The sequence below is a fragment of the Corythoichthys intestinalis genome, chromosome 18 (genome assembly GCF_030265065.1).
Source record: "Corythoichthys intestinalis isolate RoL2023-P3 chromosome 18, ASM3026506v1, whole genome shotgun sequence".
Taxonomy (NCBI): domain Eukaryota; kingdom Metazoa; phylum Chordata; class Actinopteri; order Syngnathiformes; family Syngnathidae; genus Corythoichthys; species Corythoichthys intestinalis.
In genome coordinates, this window is record NC_080412.1 from 34,647,898 (window position 1) to 34,670,481 (window position 22,584).

The following is a 22,584-nucleotide window of genomic DNA, read 5'->3' on the forward strand; positions in this document are numbered from 1 at the left end:
AAACGACTCTGATTAATCAGTCTAAGGGTCATTTCAAATTCAGAGATTGCCATCACTTAACTCTAAAGCTATCTCAGGTCTCTGCATGGAAAAAGGAAGCAAGCGACAATAAATTATTATTGCCATCTTCAAAGAGTGTCTCCTAAGCAAAAAGCCGGTGAAAAATATTAGACATTTCCTTTGATACGCCCTATTAAAAATAGGCGTATTATGCCATTATAATGCTTCATCACTTCAAATAAAATGGAGAATCAAAGGAAGAAGGCCATTCCCATAGTTAAACAGCAGTAAAGGTTGTGTCAGAATCAAACGAAAAGGGCAGCATTGTGATGTTTTATGGCAAACCTCTATTGTTCCATGACACACCTCTATTTATAAAACTCAACTTGTTATTTAGAACCACTTGCTGGGCGTTCAACTGACATTTTGCGGTTGAATGTGAGAAAACAAGGGCACAAAATGCTTTCATCATTTTATTGTCGTATGACACAACACTGAATGCAGTGTATACTGTACGTTGTTGATAAGATATCAGGCGGGAGTGCGCGTGAGAACACACAGCTTTGTTGATGGGATACTTTCCGATTCTTGCTTGATGTCCAACTTCATATGCTCAGGAGTTTGAGTCTATGTTGTTGTATGTAGTGGTTTTTAACTGCGAGACAGGTCTGGACTGCCGCCCTCATAATAGAACTAGCTGAGCCTAATCTTTTTGGATTCTAAAAAACTGTGATGAAATAAATCCAAGGCAATGCAAAGCTGCCCCCTACAGGTTTTTTTTTTAAGTCATTACAGTGGTTTACAAAGCTGAATTTCACAGACAAGCTGAGCAATAGGGTTGGGCATCAAGCATCGATGAGATCCGGGACTAACACTCCAATGCTCTTGGAACCGTTCAAATTTTTAAATTTTGATTCTATGTTTCGGTGCCCTGACTGCCAATTGGAAAAAAAGATAGCTGCCGAACACTACAAAGAAAAAGCGTATGTTTGTGCATTGCAACTTGATTTCAACCATGGACACAGTGCGGCAGCGCTAAAAAATTTGGCTCAACTTCACTAAGAAAAATGACCCGTCAGTTCAGTTCAACATTTGCAACACAGCTATATCATGCAAAGGTGGCTGCACAACCAATATGGTTAAACACCTCCGGCTTCTTGAAATAGTCGTATTATTACATCGGGCGATTGTACCTATATAAGCAGCTACGTCCTATACGTAGCGCGTTGCCGCCACTGTTAAAATCAACAGTATTAAAAGCATCATTTGTTTTAGAATCTGTTTTACAAATAAAGGAATCCTTATTGTTTTGCCTCACCTACATCAAATTATAATCAATACAAGAATTTATATTAACGCTTCGTCGTAGCTTCCAGCTAAGGTACATGTATGTAAAGTGCGTAGCGGCTCACATCTACCTTACCCCTGCGTAACATTTGCGAATGTTTCTTGCTTTCTTATATTTAAGCGTTCAAGCTTCATCCACACCCAGTGAACACGTGTTCTCCACTTCAGGAGACACTACCTGTCCAGAACGCCCAGGCTTACTGCCTGAGAAGGCAGATATGATCATTTTCCTTAACAAAAACTGTTTCTGATTTTATATTGTACCTGCTGCTAATCTGGACTGGGTTTTACAAGTTGTTTTTTTGTTTGATTGTTTCATATTCTGCATCAGGTTAGCCCGTTAGTGGGAGCTCAATGACATGTGAAAATGCCTGCAGCATAAGACACTTGTAAGCATAGGCAAAAGAATATGTGTAAATATTTTCTCTGTGAGCTTTTGAAAAATAAACAGCTTTGTGAAGTGCACTCCTTTGGAAAGAAACCATCATATCCAAGTTCAAAGACTGATATTTGTATACAAGTTAAAAATTGTGAGAACTTCATAGTTAATTGAAAGTTCATATAATTTTTAAAGTAATCAAGAAGTTAAGAAATTAATATAAACTATGCAATGTTTTTGACCCTGCCTATTAAAAGAATCGGAATCGAGAATCGTTTGGACCGGATTCGAAATGTGGACTCGGAATCTGAAATTCAATGCCTACCTGGTAAAAAAGCTGAGTGAATATTTTATTCTTCAGTGGCAGTTAAAGGTTGGAATTAGAGTTGTCCGATAATGACTTTCTAATTCGTAACTGATAGATCCAAAACTCCAAAAATCCAATGGCAATATCAAACAGATACCGATATATGTGGCCGTGGACTTATTGTGATGCCCCACTGGATGCTTTAATGATGATAATCCTCACATAACGAATCCAAAACATCATAGTTTGAAGACATCTAATGCCGTGCTAAGCTGTGACCCGGCCCTTGTACAAAGGCAGAAAGCATTCATTCACATTGAAGGCAACATGCATATTGGCCCAAGATATTATAGATATTATCCGGTATCATTTTATACTTTTATCACCATATATTATCAACTACCCGATAATATCAAAAAGTTCTAGTTGGAAAAGAAATAAAAACGTCCCTGGATTTATTTTCCTCCTCTACCATTAAAGTCGAGAAGATGCTTGTCTCTAGTCTGATGAAATCCAATATTAAGACAACAAAATGATTGACTATTGTTCAAAAATGTTAAATCATAGCAGGACTAAAGTCATGCTGGACAAGTGTAAAAGGGAAAAGTTAGTGGATATTGTACAAGACTTGCCATAACAAATATTGTCCTCTCCATATGCATTTTTCCTGGTTTGTCTAAAAATTTCTGCGGTGGCGTATTATTAAAATACAGCGGAGGAAGCTACATTCTTCCATAGGCTTAGTCACGTTGTGAGAGATCTCTGAAATTAGGCACAGACAATGGGGCAGAGGACAAAAGTTCTGTAGACAACATGCTGCCACAGTTCTAGCACATTCGCTCTAAATGACAAGGCAACTAACAGGCAGACAGACAAACACAGACATCACTCTATGATGGCTTTGCTGGTTATATATAATAAGCAAACAAAGCCTTGTCATCAGTCGCTGCTATGGGAGATGAGTCCAAACGTTGTGCATCTGTTTTTGCCAGATATATGGTGTTGTGTTGGGTTGTGTTATTTGTTCATTTGAGGATAAAATCCATTATTGTGGTGAAAAAAACTGAACAGAAATTATTACAAGCAGAGTATACATAGGCTTAAAGAGGAATCAAGGAGTGCCATTTCTAATGCAAATTTTAAAGGTCAAAATGGTTTAAAGTTTTGCTCCTGCTGTCATATTTCACACTGTTTTTTAAAGTTTTGTTGAAAAGGATTCTGATCATTCTAAAAACGATTCCAGTCTTAAAGCAACAGTAGGTAACTTTTCAGTTTTGGTCGATTTAGGCATTCCGGTGGACAAAAGCAGTAGTGTCTTGCCTTAAAGGGTATGTCATGCCCTGGGAAAATGTTAGTGCCGGTATGATATTTTGACGGTACGATAACAGTGAGCAAAAATACCGCGGTTTCACGGTATCACGGTATTGCAATTATAGCTCCAAAAAATTTTGAGATGTATGGGTTAAAAAAAAAAAAAAACTTTTTTCCATTGAACAGGATTTTTTTTTTCAGACCATAGTTGCATTGGAATATTAATATATTGTTAAAATAAATAATCAATAAAAAAATATTTGAAATAAAATTAAACTAAATATAACTTATAGACTATACTCACAGCCACAGCTCAAGTTGCTCAAGATTAGAGCAAGAACAAAATAATTTCTATAAAAAAGTAAAAACACTTCTGAATAAATTTTTTTAGAAATGTATACTGCATGACTTTTTTTTAGGGTGGAAAAGCTTAAGTGAAGTTTCGCCATTTTCAGCCAGTGTCAACTCTAGTCTACAAGATGTCATGCCTTTGAGTTGAAAGAACATAAAGAATTCATAAGTTACTTAAAAATGTATAAGTTAGTTAAAATGTCAATATTGTTGTGGAAAGGTTTCATCTAAAAAATAAAATTAAAAAAAACATTGGGAGACCTCTCCTTGATCCAGCGAACGTGGATTTTGTGCTTAGGGCAAGATCATCTTTCGTAATTTGCGATCTTTGACGCCATCACTTTTTCCCCCTTCATTCAAGCGACTCAAGCTTGTTTTCTCACTCTGCGGCTGTCACACTCAACGAAGTTGCTCTCCCAGGTCAGCCTAGGCTAACAATCATCTTTGTAAGCTTTTAGTTAGTTTTTATATTGAATTTGAAAGGAAAATGTGTGTTTTGTTTTTGGCGAACTTTTTCCATGGTGCTAATCTGTTGAAGCTACTCACATGGAAAAATCTAATTGTACAACATTTTAAATGTATTCATTTTGAATATTACACTTACCACGATTTGAGAGCTCAATAAATTGAAGAACAGTACACCTTATATTTGGAGTATTTGCTTTTGGGTTAGCTGGCTGGCTAGCCGATAGCGTCACTTTCACACACAGCAACAAATGGGAGGGGGTGAGCGCTGCTGCGCCAAGCCGCTTCTGACTGCATTTTTGACACAAGAAAAATAGCGAATACCGTACTACGGTCTGACGGAAAATTTTAGTGGTTTTGAAACCGCGACGTTTTCACACCACGGTAAACCGTGAAACCGGCACATGCCTAGTCACGACAAGTGAAGAGAGTGCCACCGGCCACTAGGGGGGCAGCGCCTGTCTGCATCAATATAATTCCTTCTAGTGAGGGGAGAATTAGGGGTGTTTTGAGCTGTTTATGCTGATGCATTGTGTTCGTCCTGCACATATTCCAGGTTCCCTCATGAAGAAACACCCCTTGTTGTCAATAAAAGAGAATTCAGAATTGACAGTGAGGGGTGTTTCTTCAAGAAAAAGGCTCAGTGCTTTAATACTGAATGGCGGCGATGATGGCAGACAATTTCGTTTCGAGTTTCAGCGACGAATCCGACGTAGAATGTTCATCTAATGGTGACGAGGAGAGTTACGAAGCTTTAATCGGTGTTTTAGGTTACCAATTTGAGCCCAAACGAACGCCAATGCAGCGTAATGAAACGGTCATTAAGGGGAGCAATGACACTGATGAAACATTTGCAGCAGATCGTGTGGGAAACACCAATGATTTGTTTTGCATTTCTTTTTGTGAAGCTGATACACCGTGACTGCAAAATAAAGGAATGCATAGAATAATTATCATTTATTGCGCTATCATAGCTTTTCGCTCTGCCAACACACACAAATATGAATGGGATCAGAGGATTTGTTCTATATATTTTACGAACGATAATTTATACATGTGTCCAGTCCTGTATCCAATGCGTGACATTTTTTTATTATAAAAGAGTACTCACTCTGGCCATTTCGAGCTTGGCTGCTCCCCTCCTTTGCTTAGCTTTAGCCTCCTTTACCAGTCATCGTCCTCTTTCTTGATATCTCGGGACATTTAGGTGGCTGCACCTGTATGGTCGGCACCGCATCTCCTTTGAGCAGCAATCTTTTAGCAAAACCCGATTTCTCTAGTCCATAGTTCGAGAAGCTTTCAAGGTCGAAAATGTGCTCCACAGAAAAGCGTGCCGGAGGCTGTGTCTAGAAAATTAGCCCTCTCTGCACGGACGAACTTTACCCATTGTCTGCGTAGTCCAGCTTTTTTTTTGGCGTTCGGGAACTCATGGATGCTATATTCCGATAAATAACTATTTGTACACCACATAGCACAGCAGTTTTGAACCATTTTTGTGATGTTTTCGTCAAACAAACCCCAACGCTACTCTCTCGTCGTTAAAAAACAATGGCACCTGGCTCCACCTCGACTGTCAATCACTTGTCGTGACGTCCCCGCCCCATTCGGCTGTTTCCGGAACACTTTCGGGAATGTTCGTCATTTTCGATCTATTTTCGATAATTGCTCATTAATGTGATTGATTTTTTTGTTAACTTTATCAATATTTGTTATCTTGGCACATAACGGTTCTATTGATGTCTCACACCCCCTTTGCCGCTACATACTAGGGCTGGGCGATATGGCCTTAAGTACGTATCACGATAAATTGAGCAGATTTACCTCGATAACGATAAATGACGATAAATTCGCCCAAGCAAACTGTTATATAATTTGAAAATTTGAATCAATGCATGGAATACAAATTAACAGTTTCTCATTAAATTTATTTACCAGCTTTCAATTTAACAATTGCACATGCAGTCTAAACATTAAGTATTAAAAAAAATCTTGTAAACAATAAGAATTCTTGTGTGAACATTTATAACAGCTTGTATGACTTGAAAAAATATCATCACTTGAATTTCATTAAATTCATTCCGCATTGGTATACACTAGATAGTGGCATACGTTTAGATATTTAGAATAGATACAAATACAACACATCCACCCGCCCCACAAAAATTATACTTAATTAAAAAATAAAATGTTTCACAAACCTTTCCTTTCTTTTATTCGGCTCAATTATTTACATCTTATGATTTTGGAAATCCTTACAGTATGCAATAAATAATATTCCTGTTCCCAAGCACTGTGCTTACTGTACTGTAATTTTTACAAAAAAATAAACAATACATAGTTACTCCCCGTCATCTAGGACGAGCCACTTACAAGACTAGCACTGTCGTGTATTACAAATACTGCTTTGAACACATCTTCACAGACAAAAGCGATGACACAGGCTTAAAGAGGTCAACTTTAATTGTGTAAATCACACTTAATAACGACACGATCTCCTGGTTGAAATAGACGACATCCACTTAATTCTATTGAAGATATGTAATGCTGAGGCAATTTGTCAACTTTACTTTTAAAAAGAAACGTGCACTGTTTATCCAGTAGATGGGGCTCTTGCAGTGTGTCAAACAGTGATTCAATTTAGGGCAATTGTCTTAAAAGTGGTTCATTGTTTCAGAAAGCCTCGGTTTTTCCATCCCTATCTGGAACCCGTCAAGAGTTTACCTAATGTCGGGTGAAAGTTTGGCGAAGCTAACTTAAGCCCGACTTCATCCCGTTTACTTGTAGCATCAGCCGCTAGCGTTAGCTGCTAGCGTTAGCCTACCAGGCTTCTGTTTGATTGGCTTCCTGAAAACCATGTGACTCCAAACGTAAGCGCACTGTCTGCTTTCTTAAAGGGGAATGAACATAGCCGAACAACACAGAGTCAAAGCGGGATGAAAAGACTATATTTTCTTCTTTTATTAAATTACCGAATTTACCGACATGGTCAAAATTACGTCAGTCATCGTGAAGAATTTCGGTAACGGTAAATTTTCGGTTTACCGCCCTGCTCTACTACATACCCTTTAAGGAAGACTGCGTTTCCCATGAGGACCAGCACACACCCGCACAGTGTCATAAAATCATGATCTCCCGGTCGCCTGCAGATGGATTAAATTACATTTCTGTATCCAGCGGCCGTGTGATAACTTTTCAGTTTTGGTCGATTTTAGTGATGCCGGTGGACAAAAGCGGTAGTGTTTTGCCTTAAGGAAGACTGCGTTTCCCATGAGGACCAGCACACACCCGCACAGCGTTGTAAAATCATGATCTCCCGGTCGCCTGCAGATGGATTAAACAACAACTTCTGTTTCCAGCGGCTGTGTGAAGGATGAATAGTAATAAGTTAATGAATCCAGTTATGGCTAATCAATAGCATATGACAGTTAGCAACCATTTGGCTAATCGCCCCACCCCACCCGGACTTGTCAGCGCTGACGAGTTTGGTTGTTGGGTGGCATCACGCCAGCGAGTGAAAGCCGGGCCAATGTTTATCCTTGAGTATCTTTTTTTTCCTGGTAGCCTCTCTTTTTTTCCTCCTCAGACAAAACTTTTTGCTTCTCTGCCATCTTTGCCGAATTTGCGCGAAAGCAATTGCATTCACTTTATAATGAATGGTTAAAGGAGGAAGTGACGTATGCCATAAAGCAGTCAGCACATTTGTAGTTTTTTGTGTGGCAGGTTTCCTGCCACCCTCCTCAAAGTTAATTAGTGCTGGTAAAAAATGATACAGATGATACAGTGTCATTCAACTAGTTGTCAGTTGACGTAGCATCACAAATGTTCTGAAAATATAAAGGTTGAAAATTTACCTATTGTTGCCATTCTGTAATTCTGTCAGTCTGTTCTGTAAAGCCTCGGCTTGGATCATGATTTTTCTTAGTGCCATATATGAAATAAATCATTGCTATGGATGGGTTTCCATCAGAATGAAAAATGCATCCCTGTGTTCCTCAGAAATTGTAAAATCTGAAATATTGCATCTGAAGGAACATTAAGCTATACAGTCGATTTTGATTTACCGGTTTGTACACGTTGCAGTGATTTAGTTTCAGTTTGCAGCAAGTCCATGCTGAAATTCTGCCAAAGCTTTGTTCTGTGGCCAAATACGAGAAGTCTATTACTGTATTCTTCATTCCGTTATAAAGTGGTGTCTGGTTGTCCATCAAAAGATAAAGAAGAGCATAATTGAGGGAGAAAAAGCATTCTTTGGATTCTCACTACTGGAAATCATTACATGGATCAGTGCAAAGTCATTGCATGGCACTGCACTTTGGGTCAATGTCGTCACCGAGAGCGAGAAGTGACCCCGTCTGAAAATAGTTTACCGTAGTAAGCATTTCACATGAAAAGAGAGTAAAGTCTACCTGAATAATCAGGCCTGATACATGCTGGACGATTGTGATAAGCTATCTCAAAAGGGTAGCAGAAAACTAGTTCACCACAAAAAGTTCTTTCGAGTACTCTAATCTTTATGATTATACTAATCTTTGTCTTTCCTCAACATTCCCGGTTCTCTCAATACTGGCATGAAATGCCCTTGATCCCATAAACTCCTGCCATCCCATCTCACCCTGAGCTTGCATAATGATCGCTTCTGGTCACCATGTCCTCGGAAAGAATGGGTAAACAAATGTCTGCTTTAATCTGCTTCGATGACCTTCTCGTTTTGGTCATTCCGTCAGATGATTAAGGTGGAGGAACGAGGAAATCTGTGGGAGGACGACTTTTGTCCTAAATTTCATTTTAGTTATTTGAGGAAAACCAGATCCATGTTATTTTAATGAACTAAAGACAAGCACCATTGTACATATAAACACAATTTGCAGCCCACATTCAAAATTATGTGATTTTCTCATTGCCAAATGAGATCACAAAGTAGTTAGTCATGCCCCACCTGTTATGACAAATAGATTTGGGAGTGGATTACAGTATTCAAATGATAAAAAATAACTTCCTGTATTGTCCTATGTGCAAACCCCGTACAGGGTTTTATGTCACTCATATTATTTTGAGGTTATCTGTCAATATACAAAGTCTGTCAAGCAGCTGCGCAGAAAATGATGAAGCCAGTATCCGTTGTTATTTTTCTGTGTGGCTCCAGACGCATCATTAGCACCAATCTAATCATTGAAGTTTAAACAAAACTTAGAATGTGTGTGCAAACTGCCAAATAGCACACACAGATGCAAAAGTCTTCATAATGCCTCTGCTATGAAAGCGGAACTTCCTTTGCACTGCTACTAAAAAGTAGGGCTGTGGTAAAACTGCCACTTTGCAACACGAGGTATGTCGTCTTTTTTTTCTCTTCTCTTTCAGGTCACAAGTACACAATGGCAAAGCAACATGTTTCTCTACCGTGAAATGAGGCAACACTCAGAAAACAGCAACATCATTATAGAACCTTCTTTTGTGAAGACATTAATGGTATCAATGTACCATTCAGCTCATGCTTCTCTGTCATCTGCAGCTGCAGTTGATAATGCCTTAGTGAAGGGAGGAAGGGACTGGCCAAGGCCAATCCCATGGGAGAGGAGACAGAAACAGGGACCTCTAAGCCACAACATCTGGACCGAAAAGAGAAGTGAAATGTCAACAAGACAGTAATTGTCCCTCAACCTCCAAAACGGACAATGTCTTGTGACATGCTTCCGAGAGTAAACTGTAAATGTTGATTTAACTGTACAAACAGAAAGAGGTAATTTTTATTTGGATTGTGTGCTGTGGATGCTGAGCTCCCACAAAGGTAACGTGACTCTTAAATACAGCTGCAGGCCACTGAGTAAGACCTTCCGATATATGGAGTTACGACACTTGAGTCAGCGATGAACTACTAGGTTTGAGACAAAAGTTCCACACAAAAATGTCGATGAAAAACACTGAGTTGTAAAAATAAATACCTGAAAAAACGCTGTGTGGTCTAGTTGTTTGAATCTGTAACGTATTTTTCGGACAAGTCGCACTTTTCATAGTTTGGCTGGGCCTGCGACTTATACTCAGGTTCGACTTACAGTGGGGCAAATAAGTAGTCAACCACCAATTGTGCAAGTTCTCCTACTTGAAAAGATTAGAGAGGCCTGTAATTGTCAACATGGATAAACCTCAACCATGAGAGACAGGTTGTGGGAAAAAACAAAACAGAAAATCACACTGTTTGATTTTTAAAGAATTTCCAAATTAGAGTGGAAAATAAGTATTTGGTCACCTACAAACAAGCAAAGATTTCTGGCTGTCAAAGTGGTCCAACTTCTTCTAACGAGGTCTAACGAGGCTCCACTCGTTACCTGTATTAATGGCACCTGTTTTAACTCATTATCAGTATAAAAGACACCTGTCCACAACCTCAGTCAGTCACACTCCAAACTCCACTATGGCCAAGACCAAAGAGCTGTCGAAAGACACTAGAGACAAAATTGTAGACCTGCACCAGGCTGGGAAGACAATCTGGATTAGGTAAAACGCTTGGTGTAAAGAAATCAACTGTGGGAGCAATTATTAGAAAATGGAAGACATACAAGACCACTGATATTCTCCCTCGTTCTGGGGGTCCATGCAAGATCTCACCCTGTGGCGTAAAAATGATAACAAGAACGGTGAGCATAAATCCCAGAACCACGCGGGGGGACCTAGTGAATGACCTACACAGAGCTGGGACCACAGTAACAAAGGCTACTATCAGTAACACATTGTACCGCCAGGGACTCAAATCCTGCACTGCCAGACGTGTCCCCCTGCTGAAGAAAGTACACGTCCAGGCCCGTCTGCGGTTCGCTAGAGAGCATTTGGATGATCCAGAAGAGGACTGGGTGAATGTGTTATGGTCAGATGAAACCAAAATAGAACTTTTTGGTAGAAACACAGGTTCTCGTGTTTGGAGGAGAAAGAATACTGAGTTGCATCTGAAGAACACCATACCCACTGTAAAGCATGGGGGTGGAAACATCATGCTTTGGGGCAGTTTTTCTGCAAAGGGACCAGGACGACTGATCTGTGTAAAGGAAAGAATGAATGGGGCCATGTATCGAGAGATTTTGAGTGAAAATCTCCTTCCATCAGCAAGGGCATTGAAGATAAGACGTGGCTGGGTCTTTCAGCATGACAATGATCCCAAACACACAGCCAGGGCAACAAAGGAGTGGCTTCTTAAGAAGCATTTCAAGGTCCTGGAATGGCCGAGCCAGTCTCAGATCTAAACCCCATAGAAAATCTGTGGAGGGAGTTGAAAGTCCATGTTGCCCAACGACAGCCCCAAAACATCACTGCTCTAGAGGAGATCTGCATGGAGGAATGGGCCAACATACCAGCAACAGTGTGTGAAAAGCTTGTGAAGAGTTACAGAAAACGTTTGGCCTCCGTTATTGCCAACAAAGGGTACATAACAAAGTATTGAGATGAACTTTTGGTATTGACCAAATACTTACTTTCCACCATTATTTGCAAATAAATTATTTAAAAATCAAACAATGTGATTTTCTGTTTTTTTTTCCACATTCTGTCTCTCATGGTTGAGGTTTACCCATGTTGACAATTACAGGCCTCTCTAATATTTTCAAGTGGGAGAACTTGGACAATTAGTGGTTGACGAAATACTTACTTGCCCCACTGTATTTAGTAGGGATGTCCCAATCAGTGTTGTTAATCTTACTTTTAAAAAAGTATTTGGTTACAGTTACAAATTACTTCTACCCAAAAGTAACCGAGTTAGTAACTCAGTTACCTCAATGTAAGCGTAATTAGTTACTAGGCAAAGTAACTGAAGTTACTTTTCATGTTCTACACGTTATTACGCGAACCATACTATACTGTCTTTCGCATCAGATATGTTTATATTAACGGACTGAATTGATTGTCTTTTTCATTCCCCCCCCCCAAAAAAAAATAAAACATAGGTCACATTTTTTACATTTTTTCTGTTGTACTAAACCCACACCGAACCACATGACCCCTGCACCGAGGTACGTACTTAATGTAGCTCGACTCGCTCAACTCAAACCCTGCCTAGTTCACGCCCGCCCACCCACCGAGTTTGATGAGCCAATGGCAGATAAAATAATTTCATGCGGCCACACGGGGAACAAGAGTGCAAGAATGAAATAGATAAAAAGTGGAATAAATAAATAATGAAATAATGAAATAAATAAAAATTGAAACAAATTGGAAAATAAATAAGTAAAAAATATAAATAAAAATTGAAATAAATAAATTGAAATAAATTAATACATATTGAAATAAATAAATGTTGAAATAAATATTGTAATAAATAAATATTGAAATAGAAGCATTTTAATGACACTTTTAATTATTTATATAATTGTGTATTTAATTTTTGCACTCCTCGTCCTCCATACACCTAACGCCACAAACCGCATGTAAAAAAAAAAGTCACCCGAGAGTTTAAACGTGACACTCGCCAAATGTTAATGCTAGCGAGAATGCAAACGCTATGCTAACGCTCCGAGTCACCTAGCATCGCGTTTGCAAAGGTGTCACAACCTCCTTCCCTCCTCCCCCTCCCACTCTGCTCTTTCCGTGTACACTGCATCATTCATCCAAATTGTATTAACACGCGCCTCCATATCCTCAGTAACACTAACGGCGTTGCAAAGATGGGAAAAATAATTAGATTACTAACTACTGACAAAAATAATGCCGTTAGTAACGCCGTTATACTCTAACGCCTAAATTAACAACACTGGTCCCGATCGCATATTTTTGCCTCCGGGTCAGAGTCACCTGATTTTGAAAATCTGCCGATACAGAGTCCTGATCCGATACTGTTTTTTTTTTTTTTTTTAATCTGAACAAAAGTTTTCATCATTTTCTTGTCTTGTCTTGTCTTCATTAAATGCTTTATTGAGTGAGTCCACTCAAATCCACTCACGCTGCTGTGAACAGCCTCTCACTTACACAATGAGTTGCCACAGCACACTTATGACTGGGCTGCAAGTTTAACGATGATTGACACATTTGTGCCTTTGATCGGAGAGCTACCAAGCTTCTCTGGAAAGATCAAAGCTACAATCCTGTCAATCATCATTAACTTTAGGTACCATACACAAGCTGCACTGGACAGTTTGGCCACACTGCTTAGCAGGAGGGAGGGTGTGGCGCTGTACGAGCATGGAGCAGAAAAACGTATATTTTTTAAAATGAAAAAAACCTGATCCTTTTTGCACCTGATTCCGATCCTCTGAAAAATGGCGTGATCAGCTTGCTTTCCGATCACATGATCGGATCATCCCAATTATTTAGCACTTTGTTCTGTGTCTTATTACTACAATAATGTATAATGTTTGTGCTTGATCTCTGATTAAATAATGGTTTTCCCCCTCTTCATTGTGTATTTTGGCTGGTGCGACTTGTACTCGGGTGCGACTTACAATCGGAAAAATTCAGTCGTTATTTTGTGTGGTTTATGATCTGCCATGTAAGCGCTGTATTTCAAAAGATAATTCTCAGTAAGAAATTAAGCCGCATGATAAATCAGTCCAAAAGTCCAGAGTAGTTAACTAAGTGGGTAAATGGAGATATAATTAAAAAAAAAAATTTGTATATTGATAAGATTAACAAGGTATGCTGTAAATTATAAAACATACAGTCATAACCTGAAAATATAAAATTCATACTGTGATTTGACAAAAATGAACAAGAAAATGTCTATACTAAAATAACAAATTGCACCATATTTCAACATCTATTTATCGGGTAAATAAACACTAGGTATGCATAAACAAATATTTTTCTCCAGAGTTTGATGTAACATTGTTACTCACGCTTTCGTTACAGCCATCTACTTTAACTGTGGTTAATAAGTTACTTGCCTTATCCTTCAGGTATTATGTGCCACATAGTCAGCTCTAGCTCTATGTACTTTTGACTTGGTTGTGGGCTGGGAACCTATTTGAGTTCTAATTATTTTTCAAATTGCTGGCAGGAAAAAAGTGTCTTACAGATAACTTCACATTATCAAGATTTCACTTTGGTTAAATGCTTTAATGTTTCTCTACTTCAGTTAATGACTTGACTTAACAAACCAATGATTACGACATTGAAATCCAAGATTGGATACACTGGGAAATTGGTGTGTCTGAAACAATGTTAGGAATGCTTCCCTTTGTATGACATGAGGAGTCTCAGACACTAAACTATGTACATCTTCAGTCTACTCGACATCATGACTTAACACCAGGATAAATGAGTGACAGCCCAAGAATGAGCCTCAAGTGCAGTCAAACTGGAAATACAAGTAAGAGTTACTAATAAGACGTGTGAATATGGGTGTATATTTACAGGTTTGTGCTTCCCATCCATGTACAGCCTGTCCTACATGACAATACTTGTTTTATTGTTGCGTGAATATTTACACAAATCCTATTGCCAGAACTGCAATATCTAAAAACCTCATGCCCTCTGATTACATTACTTGAATGAATTAAATGTTTTAGAGATTTTAGTTGGTGAAGCAGAGAATGTCACCCATGTGTTATTTCTATTACTGAATGTCAAACACACTCCTGTAGTAGAACTACTGCCTACAAGCCCCACTGAAACTAAAAACTATGACAACACTTGGTATAGAGAGGCACACCAAGAATACAGGAGTCTTGCATATACTGAGATCTTTATGCATAGCACTGCCAGAGTAAGTTGCATGCAATTTAACACAAACATAAAACGAAAATTCAAAGTTCTCCATCAAAAAATCCTGAATAATTATTTTTATATTAATATAACAATTTTTTGAATGGCTATAAAATTCTAAGATTTTACGCTAGATGCAGAAAAATCACCAAATGCAGGGATAATCACCTATATTTTCAGGATCAGTGGCAATATTTAACATATCATATAAGTTTCATGTGTAGAGATACAAAATCCAACGTAGCGGCCGTCACAAAACAAAGAGCTTTTTAAGTTGAAAATTCTTGTAAATAAATGCTTAAATAGCTGAATTTCTATTGATATGAACGAAAAACAGTCTAGATTCTTGGTTAAAAGCAAAAAATGAGCAGTTATTGTTCATTTTACGTAAATATTTCAAGCAAAAGTTACGGTATTGTGTAATACAACATGCCGGCCGTCACGAAACAGCTTTTTAAATTGCAAATTCTTGTAAATAAATGCTTAAATCGCGGAATTTCTATAAATATGAACATAAAACAGTCTAGATTCTTGGTTAAAAGCAAAAAACGGGCAGTTAGTCATTTTAAGTAAAATTTCAAGCCAAAGTTACGGTATTGTGTAATCCAAGATGGTGGCCGTCATGAAACAAAGAGCTTTTGAAGTTGACAATTCTTGTATATAAAAGCTTAAATCGTGGAATTTCTATAGATGTGAAAGTAAAACAGTTTAGATTTTTTGTTAAAAGCAAAAAAACGTCCGTTAATGTTCATTTTACGTAAATTGTATGTTAACTTTCTTCAGTTGCTACCTACTTTTTGGGGAGTCAAGTGTGATCATGTGTGCATAGTCCGTTGTACTCCCGAGTGACGAGTGGTTGCGCTGGATTTATCTTTTTTGTCTATTAAAAGTGCATAAGTGGAGGTCTGCTCCCTATTTTTACTTTTTATGCACTCATCCTGCCCTGCCACGCGTTACAAATTATTTTAAACAAAAGTTACGGTATTGTGTGATCCAACATGGGGGCCGTCACAAAACAAAGCTTTTTTAAAGTTGAAAATTCTTGTAAATCAACACTTAAATCAATCAACTCAAACAATAAGGAGCTAAAAACGTGTTTTGGGAGACTAAAACCTAATGAGACTAACGCCAGTTTTTGTCTGATGAGACGACGAGCCGAAAATGCGCCATAGTTTCCGTCACATGTTCACAATGTGTTACATTTTACGTGTAGTTAGCCTGCTTCGTAGCAGTGTTTAGTTGTGTCACTCATGTGATGTGCTGCTGCTCTCCAGTCTACAGGCTTGCAAACACGTAAGATTTGTTTTCTTATCTTTGCCAGGCAGAATATGCAATGATGCTCGAGCTTTTAAAGGTCTCTGCTGAGTGATCACTACACACTAAATGTAACTTGTAGCATTAGCATAGCACTCGTGTACAACTCATGTTAGCATTAGGCTAATCAAGCATAGTCTTAAACTCTCGGACACCTTTTTTTATATACAGTTCGTGGCATCCAGGTGGGTATGATTAATTGAAAATAATTTACCGTTTTCATTCCGAGTGTGTATTATCACCAAATTGGAGGTGTCCTTGTAGGCGCTACAATGGAAACCTTTATTTTTGTAAAGAGTCATTTTTTTAATATTTCCAGACAAAAACATTTTGTTAACGTCAACAAAAATTAGACGAAGACAAACACATTTTGAAACGACTAATATGAGTCTAATAAGTATTAGCGTCCAAAAGACTAAGACGAAAATGAAAATTAAAAGGGCTGCCAAAACCAACACTGCTTGCTATAAACTCACCGGCCACTTTATTAGGTACACCTTTCTAACTGCTCGTTAACACTTAATTTGTTTGGCGGCAACTCAGTGCATTTAGGCATGTAGACATGGTTTAAGACAATCTCCTGCAGTTCAAACCGAGCATCAGTATGGGGAAGAAAGGTGATTTGAGTGACTTTGAACGTGACATGGTTGTTGGTGCCAGAAGGGCTGGTCGGAGTATTTCAGAAACTGCTGATCTACTGGGATTTTCACGCACAACCATCTCTAGGGTTTACAGAGAATGGTTCGAAAAAGAAAAAATATCCAGTGAGCGACAGTTCTGTGGGCGGAAATGGTTGCTGATCCCAGAGGTCAGAGGAGAATGGCCAGACTGGTTCGAGCTGATAGAAAGGCAACAGTGACTCAAATAACCACCCGTTACAACCAAGGTAGGCAGAAGAGCATCTCTGAACGCACAGTACGTCGAACTTTGAGGCAGATGGGCTACAGCAGCTGAAGACCACGCCGGGTGCCACTCCTTTCAGCTAAGAACAGGAAACTGAGGCTACAATTTGCACAAGCTCATCGAAATTGGACAATAGAAAATTGGAAAAACGTTGCCTGGTCTGATGAGTCTCGATTTCTGCTGCGACATTTGGATGGTAGGGTCAGAATTTGACGTCAACAACATGAAAGCATGGATCCATCCTGCCTTGTATCAACGGTTCAAGCTGGTGGTGGTGTAATGGTGTGGGGAATATTTTCTTGGCACTCTTTGGGCCCCTTGGTACCAACTGAGCAACGTTGGAACGCCACAGCCTACCTGAGTATTGTTGCTGACCATGTCCATCCCTTTATGACCACAATGTACCCAACTTCTGATGGCTGCTTTCAGCAGGATAATGTGCCATGTCATAAAGCTGGAATCATCTCTGATTGGTTTCTTGAACATGACAATGAGTTCACAGTACTCAAATGGCCTCCACAATCGTCACCAGATCTTGATCCAATAGAGCATCTTTAGGATGTGGTGGAACTGGAGATTCGTATCATGGATGTGCAGCCGACAAATCTGCACCAACTGTGTGATGCCATCATGTCAATATGGACCAAACTCTCTGAGGAATGCTTCCAGCACCTTGTTGAATCTATGCCACGAAGAATTGAGGCAGTTCTGCAGGCAAAAAGGGGTCCAACCAGTTACTAGCATGGTGTACCTAATAAAGTGGCCGGTGAGTGTATATAAAAGGGATTTATGATCTGCACACCTGCTGCTTTTATTAAGTAAAAAAAAACTTTACATGTTAAAAAATAAATATATAAAACAATTGCACGTCCTGCGATGTGACTATTGCGAATGTGCACATTGCGATGGCGATGTTCAAACGATATATTGTGCAGGCCTTCTCCTTTCTTTGAGCGCCTTGAAAGGTGGAAGAGCGCTATATAAGTATAACACCATTTACCATTACCCTTATAGAGAAAATGCTAAACTAAAACCCATTTTGTGTTTGTGGCAGCACTCTGCAATGTGTGTGTGCAGGGCATAGACAGAGCCATGCATTGTAATAAGCTCAGGACAGGTGGCCTAGTGATCAGGTGCCACACTGCCAGGCTGTTTTAGACACCGAGCGGAAGCCTCGTGTTCATGTGCGTTTCAGAGAGCTTTCACTGACAGGGACAAAAAGGATTTCCCTAAACCTAAATGATGAGGTTGTAAGAACTCTTACCTTGCAGCTGTTTGAACCTTCCTTCCAGGATATTGGAGTATTGCACCTGATTAACAAATGCTGCTGGAGACAAACAGGGCTCCCTGTCTCTGTGCTCCCATTCCATGGCCTTTTTTTTAACGGATTTCCTTTTAAAATATTCCTCTTAGATCAAGTATAAATGTGGATTCTCAAGTCTCGAGCATATCACAGGAAAACGAAAATCTTCCCACTTTAAGACTGCATCAAATCCTTTCAACGGCTTTACAGAAGATCAACCTTTTGGATATCCAGAACGTCTCGGTTTATAATATCCTCTAAATCCTCACGTGTTGAATCGTGTGGCAAAAAGTTGGAATCCTCTTCCTTGTCCAATGAAAACTTAAAAAAAAAATAATAATAATAACCAAACTGTGAACAATATGTTCTTTGTGTTACCTCCTTATGTGAATGATTTCACCATACTTGTGGAGGTTCCAATAAAATAGATTGTAATCTCTTGAGGTTTCTGCAGAAAAACCACTGACTTTTCCTGCCTACAAACTCTTCCTCTTCACATTTGCTGGAGCAGCACACTGTAGAGAAGGCTAACAGGCTGTGGTCGGATTGCTGTGTAAACAAAGCCTGCTGTACCCTCCTCGGCACATTTGCATAAGGTGCGCTTCTGAGGGTGGAGCATCCAAAGAATGGTGGACACAAGAGGCGAAGGGGGAGGTGGACTAAACCATTATGAGGGCTTTGCACGGTGTAACTGGAGGCAGATTACTCACAGCCACCTTAATTCCATGGAGCAAAGGGGTGTGGTCTGCCAAGAAGGCACAATTGCCAAAGTGTGTTCTTGATCCGGTGTCTAGCTGGGCGCTTCCTTCCCTCCTTCCTCTATCATTTTGTACTCAAAACAACATTTTTTCTTCCTTTTTTGTCTCCCTTAGGGCGATGTGATACATGATAAAACTTACAAGAGAAGAAGGAAGTTGTTGAAGTGTCTTGGAAACACAACAAGATCTTTCCTGTTTGAATATGGAACGATTTATTTCTTTCAGGAAATTTACCGGTAATAAGGAGGGTTTCGAATGGAGGCGTGTTATCTTTCTAAAACAATTATAAGCTTTATTAGCTTATTTGATGTTTTGCTCGATAAGAATATAGAAATAGCACATTGTCTCTGTGCCTTTCATTTTTACTGGACTGTCAGCTATTGGAAATGATGTAAGGTGCGATTATTAGTGTCAGCACAATGATGAGAAACATTTAGATATTTGACAAACTGTCCAAAAAAATGAGGAACAATGTGCCAACACGTGCAAAGAATTACTCAAGTCTATAAAGAGTGTGAGGACTTAGAGGTCGTGGCTTTTTTTTTTTTTCATTCAGTGGCCTTTGGTCTGGTCAGGGGGTAAAGTTAAAAGGGACTGTTTGTTTTTTTTTAATCCATGTCCTGATGAGCAAGGCGCATCTGGTTTGGTCTCATTAGGAAATGAACTGCCTTAGGTCCTATGTGGCTATGTGTTTATGGTGGGAGGGTGCGGTGATAGGACTAATGAGATCCAACAAGGACATGCTTCTTTTCAGATAGAAGCAATGAAGAGCGAAAAGAGAAAGTGTACAATCACTAGTGAGAGGCAGAATTGTAGCAAAATGGAACTAAAAACAATCCATGAATTTGGACTTGAGGTAAGCAGTGAATGCAGGATGCTATTTTATTAAATATCATGCAGCAACTCGCTGATCAACAAAGATCCGGTGAATAAAAAGGACTGCAGATTTTTCTTAGGAACCCTCCATTCACTGGGGTTATTGATGGCATACTTCAAAAACAAGCAAGGGAGAGGCTCAAGAAAAAAAAACAACTTTTGTATAGCCCGGAATAGTATAAAAGCCATTAAGCAGGAAAGGGATTCCAAATTATAATATGGGTCTGAATGAGAGAGAAACGCGTCACTGAGCAGCAAAGTGTGCACAGGATGCAGGTCTTGTAAATTGTAAAGGTAGGCGGAACCTTGGCTCTGGGGGAAATATTTACTGCAGCATGTCAAAGAATGTATGCATCAAGCCTGTACTTGTCTTACCGCGATGGTATCACAAGTATTCACGTTAAGAGTGCACACTTTTTGGGTGACATTCAAGCAGGTGACAAAAAAGCAGAGTAGAACAGTCCCTCTGGCTCCCTCTAATAATATGTCAGCTATGATTTAATCCTTGGCATCCAGACAGACAGTTGCGATGAATGTTATTATGGTGTATGAGGAGAGGAATTTCCTTCTATCAGCACGCTAACATTAAAAGGCTTATTCTAATGCAGCAAAACCCACCAGAACCTTAGATATTATGAGTTCATCATTATTCTGAATGTTCTTGCCTCTTGCTCCCCTCTGCTGGGTTTTCCTCATACTGCAAGTGTTCCATTTCAACAAGTAGAAGGTAAACAAGGGCCTGTCATAAACTCATGGTAAATAAACACCCAAAGGAACCTGGATTTTAACTTTAGAAAGAGCATTCAAGTGGATGAGACGCAATTTTTCACCAGACTGTGAGCATTGTGTTCACTGTAACGGAGCCATAAAAGCAGTACTTCACAAATAGTGGGATGGGCTCCCCCAGGGGGGTGTAGATCGATACCGGGTGTGGCGCATGTGACCGCGTGGAAAACACTTTTTTGTCGTACTAGAATGAAGTGTAATTGCACATCTACTCTTGGTGGCAGCGACGCGCTCATTTTCAGAGTGTGCGCAGTATTTTTTAACCAAAGAAGAGCACACAACAAAGAGCACTGGAGATATTAAGAGCAAAGACGAGGAAATATTTATATATAGCGTTTCGCTTTTGGCTTTTAATACAGTGGGAGACGAGGAAAACCCAGTCTGTGTCTAAAAATGTTTGCAACGGACAGCGGGAAGCCAAATCAATTAAGACGTCACTTAAAAACATTACAGCCCAATCAACCTGACAAGCCGCCTGATTTTTTTTTTTTTCTTTAAAGAAAGACGTGCTGAATATTGCCAACAATCATCCTGCTTTGTCAGTGTTACATCAGTAAACCAGTGAGCACTGGCATACCAATTTGCTCAGTGCAAAAAAGCAAATATAAAAACTGTCCCTCTGTGCAATGACATTTTTGTTTTTGTTCGATAAATTTGTTATTTTTGGTCAAATGGTTTGGCATATTGTTCTCATAAGTTAATGTTGCTAATCAATTTTAATTTATTATCATTCATTGATTTTATTAACATTTTTTCAGTATTAAATGGTCAAAAACTTTACTTTAAGTGTATTTTTACAGTTCGGATGTGACTTTTTTTTTTTAATTCAGGCAAAGTGATCCACTTTTAAGATCTTTTCTGTTACAAATAAAACAATGTAAATAAAGTTATACTTTATTGAAAGTTGATCTGTATTTTTTTTCTTTACTCTTAAAAACGACACAATGTTATGCGGAGGTGTACTTATAATAATGATTTTATAGACAAATGATACTATTTACAAAGCCGGCAGGGAGTTTGGGGGCGCGAAACGTTTGTCTTCCCGGAGGGGGCGTGAGATTAAATAATTGAGACGCATCGACAGAAATAAAATAAAATTTAAACAATCTGGTGCGCACCAGATTGCCTAAATTTTTTTTTTGTGTTGATGTCCCTTTAGGGCAGAGGCTCTTAACAGAGGTCCGATCGAACCCCAGGCACCCAGGCAGGGCCCTATTTTGTACGCTGACTAAATCTAGGCAAAGTGGTGTTATAGACCATGTTTTAGACTGCTTTACCCTCAATTTACAGGCTTTATTCCATTTCTTTCAACTGCTAGCCCTTTATCTAATGGGAGGAGAAATCAGTTTGCTCAGTGGAAGGCTGACTCGCACTCGGGATGAGGAAGTATAACAGACCTGCAGACAGCGTGAACTGCGTAGATAGTAATATAAGGAAAAAAAACATTTGCATCATTTTATGACATGAAAATAGTTTCTGATGCAAGAAAGCGACAATAAAATGAGAATGTAGACTTGAAAACAAAAAGAACAGTGTGAAATGAAATGCGACTCCTGTAATTTACCAATGTGAAAATCAACAGCAAAAGGCAAAATTATTTGTTGTAAATTAGAAATCTGGAAGAAATTTGAACAGGAATTCACTAAGATGTAATGCTGCTTTCCAGAGAAGTGGGAAGTCGGATTTATCCCACTCGGATGGTACCAGATCCAATCAAAGCGTTTCAAGCGGATGTAAACCGCAAAGATGGCTGATCGCGAAAAGTTCTTTTTTTATTATGTTTATCAAAAGGCATCTTGACCTA

At 39.0% G+C, this 22,584-nt stretch overlaps 1 protein-coding gene across 5 annotated transcripts in view; it reads right to left on the minus strand.

Moving 5' to 3' along the window:
- Positions 1-22,584, minus strand: part of sptbn2 (spectrin, beta, non-erythrocytic 2) — an 81,730-nt gene that overhangs the window by 40,133 nt on the left and 19,013 nt on the right. The window contains exon 1 of one of the 5 annotated variants that reach the window (XM_057821127.1): positions 18,322-18,974. The exons of 3 other annotated variants lie outside the window; for them this stretch is intronic. In XM_057821127.1, coding sequence (XP_057677110.1) covers positions 18,322-18,427 — 106 coding nt within the window. In that variant the 5' untranslated portion in view covers positions 18,428-18,974. Of the gene's footprint in view, positions 1-18,321; positions 18,975-22,584 lie in introns of those variants that run through there. One more of the 5 variants, XM_057821130.1, reaches the window with a different exon arrangement.